The 5,511-nt window shown below is 34.4% G+C and overlaps 1 protein-coding gene across 2 annotated transcripts; it reads left to right on the top strand.

Annotated features, from left to right (window-relative positions):
* Window positions 1-245: 245 nt before the first annotated feature.
* On the top strand, window positions 246-4,272 carry GCP1 (glycoprotease 1). Of its 2 annotated transcripts, XM_079043009.1 has the most exons (13): window positions 246-617; window positions 717-761; window positions 1,020-1,094; window positions 1,272-1,368; window positions 1,463-1,553; window positions 2,221-2,270; window positions 2,385-2,575; window positions 2,656-2,741; window positions 2,815-2,890; window positions 3,301-3,384; window positions 3,481-3,595; window positions 3,782-3,870; window positions 3,958-4,272. In XM_079043009.1, exons 1-13 carry the CDS (start codon window positions 330-332, stop codon window positions 4,081-4,083), a joined length of 1,413 nt encoding a protein of 470 aa, XP_078899135.1. In that variant the 5' UTR covers window positions 246-329; the 3' UTR covers window positions 4,084-4,272. The 2 variants fall into 2 exon arrangements, with proteins under 2 accessions (XP_078899135.1, XP_078899136.1); XM_079043010.1 differs by lacking the exon at window positions 3,958-4,272 and having other exon boundaries at window positions 3,774-3,870.
* The last annotated feature ends 1,239 nt before the right edge of the window (window positions 4,273-5,511 follow it).

Below are 5,511 nucleotides of genomic sequence, written 5' to 3'. Positions count from 1 at the left end.
AGTTGTTTGGATTAGTTTACCTAAAAACATAATGAATTGATAATTTGTTTTTAGTGTTTGAAAGATTCTTACTTATAAATGTAAAATTACATATGAGGGTTATCTTAAACAAGCAATCCAAAACACCACCTTACAATTATTTGTTATATTAGAGCGGTTGAGACTTGAGCCCAACAAACATATTAATCTAGTTGGTCCATTAAAAGCCCAGCCCAAATCTAACAAGTTTCAGGGGACCGTGTGAATGGCGCCGCAAAATATGCAGCACCCCGCTTCCCCCTTTCTCTCTCTCACACACAGACGCACATACACAGAGCATAGGCACAAAAATGGCGTCGTTGGCATCGAGTCTCTCGTGTACAGTTTCCCGCCTAAATCTTTTTGCAGAACTGTCACTTAATTACCATTCAATCACAATATACAGAACATTATCATCAAAATTAAGACCAATGAAATCGTTGTATCATCATAGATCATTCAATTCGCCATTTTCATCCTATACCTGTAAGTCCACAATTTCGAATTGCTCGAAGACCCTGGGTTCGAACACAGTTTTTTATGACAATTTGGTTGTTCTGGGAATCGAGACAAGTTGCGACGACACTGCGGCAGCTGTTGTAAGTAAAACACTCTTAAAACCCACACGAGCTGATTTATGACATCGAATACCTAATTTACGAAGAATTTCGACCTTTTTTGTTTGGTGTTGATTTCAGGTTAGAAGTAATGGTGAAATCCTAAGCCAAGTTGTATCTTCTCAGGTAAAAAGGTTTATGGATAATAACAAATTGTTTCATATTGCTTACTTCTTATTAGGATTTAGGAGCTAAGAGACAGACATAATCTGTAATTTATGTTTTCATGGGGTTCACTCTAGTTTTCAAAGTGTATGAATTATATTGTTATCTATTATCAGTTTCCTATTATTAGGTAGGCAAAAATTATATTAAAATGTCTGGTATAAAGCTGATAAACCTGTTCTTCACATACACCTAATATATTCATGTATCTTCATCAAGGCAGATCTGCTTGCAAAGTATGGAGGAGTAGCTCCTAAAATGGCAGAAGAAGCTCATTCCCAAGTGATTGATCAGGTATGACATCTACTAATTGCCCTTTATTTTCTATTCTTCATACTTTGCTTCATAAGTATGTAACTTATGTGAAACCTTTACCAGTGTAATGATTATCAGTGATGCTCATTTTCTTAAAAACAAAATGTAATAGATGTGAATAATTGTCACCTTCTTTCTCCTATGCTATGGTTTCAGGTAGTACAAGATGCACTTGATAAGGCTAATTTAACTGAATCAGATCTTTCTGCAGTTGCAGTTACCATTGGTCCTGGGCTAAGCCTGTGTCTAAGAGGTATATCTGATGTCTTTTTTTTTCTTTTTTCTTTTTATGGTGGAATAGTGCTGTTTGACTTTGATTATGATACATATTCATAATGTAAGTGTAGTTGGCGTGCAAAAAGCTCGGAAAATTGCTGCTATTCATCAGTTGCCTATTGTTGGTGTGCATCACATGGAAGCTCATGCTTTAGTAGCCAGGTATAGTGCTCTAATAAGTTTTCAAATATTAAAGATGAGATCAGATAGTTTAAACTGTAAGTGGTCCAAAAATTTAAACTTTATAAAGGATCCGATCTTATATCTACTTATTAGATTTGTTTGCTTTTTTGTTTATATACTTTACATGGATTTTGACATAAGCAGAAAGTCAAATTTTTTCTTCATTTTGTTTACTTTTTTCATTTCCCCCCATGTTTTTTTACAACTTTAGGAAGCAAAACAGAAAAACATGCTGAAAAAAGTGGTATACAAATTGACCCTTGTTGTTTCTGTTCTAATAATTGTATGTTGGCTACTTTTGAAACAACTTAAACTCTTTACTAGGATTATCTTGGCTGCTTCCAGTCAAATCTTTAGATCACTTTATAGTTCACTTTATTCTTTAAAAATAAAATACTTATAATCTTTTTTAAGTGAAACATCCTCATCATTTCCTTCTCAACATTTCACAATCTTCTGTATTTTGCTTAGCCAAGTCTTTCTATAATTGACTACCAATGGGTCCCATAACTCAGTGGTGTTTCCATGTTGTCCAACCCAATCATGTTTGATAGTAATTATGAACTTGACATGCTTGTGCTTATACATTCTGTTGGTGTGCTCAAAAGTTAAAAAAATGACATTATTACCCTTTTTATCCTTCTAGATTGTGCGAAAGGGGCTTGCAGTTCCCTTTTATGGCTCTTCTTATCTCAGGTATAATCATATACCAACAACCACCAATCCGCCATTTCCAATAATATGTTGTAGATAAAGGTGATAAATCAAAAGTTAACAATTGTGATAATCATCAAAATTTTGAATTGTTAGGGGGACATAACCTTATAGTTCTTGCACGCGATCTTGGTGATTATTTACAACTGGGGACCACTATTGATGATGCGATTGGTGAGGCATATGACAAGTCAGCAAAGTGGCTTGGCCTTGATTTGAGGAGGAGTGGTGGGGCAGCCATTGAGGAGCTTGCTCTAAGGGGTGATGCTCAATCTGTGAAATTCTCTGTAAGTTAAGTTATCTTTGAAAGGAATGTGTGTAATTAGGGTTTATATGCGTAGTTATGTTTTTTGTTTTCTTGATTTAGGTTCCAATGAAACAACATAAAGATTGTAACTTTTCTTATGCTGGTCTCAAGACTCAACTCAGGCTTGCAATTGAATCAAAAAATATGTATGCAGTTTATTTCAAAAATATAAGCATTGATTTTGTGTTTATATTTTCATAAATTGTTATTTTGTTGCAGTGATGGTGGGATCCCTTTGTCTTCTGCAAGTGTTGAAGAGCAAGGCATACGAGCTGATATTGCTGCCTCTTTCCAGGTGAAGACAAATAAGATACACACATTACTGTAAAAAAAATTGTGATTTTTTAGAGGTTTAACCACTTTTTTTTCTTCCATTTTTATGAAAAGTTGTGATTTTGACATTTAGTGGTGATGTGTCGTTGACATGGGTCAACTTGATGATGTGGCAGATACAGGAATTGTTTTATTAAATAGTAACAATGTTGTAAAAGTTGGTTACTAGTTAGTGACATTGTCTTCTTAGCGTTTCAACATTTGAACAAAGTTCAAACTTGGTTACTATTAAATGAGATTGTTTCAATAAGCATGCCACATCATCACTAAAGATTAAAAGTATCAAAATTTCACTATTAAAACTTGTGCTTTATTTCATTGATTAACAACGTGCTTATATGTTTTCATTTTTTGTTCTTGATTTTCCATTAGAGGGTTGCTGTATTGCATTTAGAAGAAAAGTGTGAACGTGCAATTCAATGGGCTTTAGAGATTGAGCCTTCAATCAAACATTTGGTATTATTTATATATCTTTTTTGTTTAAACTTTAAACAAATGTTTGGAAGTAGGTTGCTATTTGTTGCAACATTTAATTGATTTAGGTTTCTGTAGGTTGTTGCAGGAGGTGTTGCCTCCAACCAATATGTGAGAAGTCGGCTCCAAGAGGTTGTTGGAAGGAACTCACTCCAACTTGTCTGCCCTCCTCCAAGTCTCTGCACTGACAATGGTATTTTGTTACTTATAACAACCTACTTTCATTCATTTGTCTATTATAGCATCTTACTTCCCGTTACAACATTCTACTTGAAAAAAATTTCCAAATATCCAAATACAAAAATAATTTTCATTTTCTCTAAGTTTAAGAAGAAAATAAAAGTTTAAACTACAGTGTTATAATTGGGTAGATTTTTAGGTGTAATGATTGCTTGGACCGGCATTGAGAACTTTCGTATGGGAAGATTCGATCCTCCACCGCCTGCCATTGAACCCGAGGACAGTCAGGTTTTCATTTCTTCCCTTTGTTAAATGTCTAAAATACCCTCCTTCATGTGTAATAATTATATTATATAATGTTTGAAACGTATGTAGCTTGATTTGAGGCCAAGGTGGCCACTGGGGGAGGAATATGGTAGAGGAAGAAGTGTAGCTCGCTCAATGAGAACAGCTCGGATTCATCCATCTCTCACTTCACTCACACAACACCAACGTCAATAAACTACTCATTCATTTTTAAATGCATGTATCAAGTTTGTTTTATATCGTTTTTAAGCTAATTGCTTACAAACTCACTAATACTTACTTCTATTATATACTTCTTAAATCACGATATCATAAAATATGTATGTATAACCAACATGTAATTAATTTTAATATCGAGATCTTACACATGATCTTTTTCACTTAGCAAGATGTTTTTTTATCGTAGGAGTTATAAAAGATTAATTATGCAACAATCTAATAAAAATATTTTAAATTTCAAACTTTGAAAATATCATAGGTCTAAATTTCTTAGTGCACTTCAAACTTGAAAACATCATAGGCTAAGTTTGCAGAATTGCAGCATTAAGGGCCTATTGAGAACGAATGAAACATGAGTGTTAAAACACTTTTATCAAAATCTTTGTGGCCTTTTAAAGATCATTTATCCATGTGGCTCGAAGTGGTCTATTTTATCTTTGATTCCGATGGCTTGACCTTTAAGAATCTTGACGGTGAGACCTTGTCTGAAGTCTTTATCGTTTTTACTGGTGACTCAAATTTATAGACACTTGTGGTGGCTTCAAATGCCCTTTATCGTCATTCATCGTCATTCCTGGTGGCTCATCCTTTACACAATATTGTGTTAGGTTCTTGAGTTCATTAACAACCTGGTGGTTCAACCTGTAACGTCTTAAAAATTTATACCATTTTTTTTTGAAAACATAAGTAAACCATTCAATACATTTTCATAAAAAGACCAGGTAGTAAATCGCTCCAAAAGACCATCAACCCATAGTATCAAAATGTATCAAGTCATCATAAAACAACGGAAGTCTATACCAAAACTAGTAACAATGCATGTACGGTACAGTCAAGCTGACCCCTCCCTCTAATAACAACAGAACCGCCTGACAACATTAAATCAACAATCTTAAGCATAAAGTTTAGGGAATTCCCCAATATACCACATACGACAATACACATACAATGCATACAAACAATGACTCATGGCTCTTGTGTCGTTCCGTCATCAACAGGGACCCGCGACTCTCATTTTATTCCGTCATCAACAAGGCGTACGACTCTCGTGTCGTTTCGTCATCAACAGGGACTTTCGACTCTTGTGTCGCTCCGTTATCAACTATGAGTATCTAGGTTCACAGCTCTAGTGATGCTCCACCATTAACCCCTCATGCCTCAACATAACATATCAACATATCATATAATCAAGCAATCAACACATATACGAAAGACTATCATAGTCTACTTGTATAATCAACGTACTAATAGTATACATACATCCTATTATACAATGATATATATACTGTAACACATAGTATAATGAAGAAACTCACCTAAACTGAAAAACTAAAACAATGCAGTCACGCAAATCGTACTCGTAAGAATCAGCTACGCGAACCTCCTAAATCATCATTATATGTA

Source organism: Lactuca virosa, chromosome 4 (genome assembly GCF_052849685.1).
Source record: "Lactuca virosa cultivar CGN04683 chromosome 4, Lactuca_virosa_CGN04683_v6, whole genome shotgun sequence".
In the NCBI taxonomy this organism is placed as follows: domain Eukaryota; kingdom Viridiplantae; phylum Streptophyta; class Magnoliopsida; order Asterales; family Asteraceae; genus Lactuca; species Lactuca virosa.
This window is presented reverse-complemented; position numbering and strand designations above follow the sequence as displayed.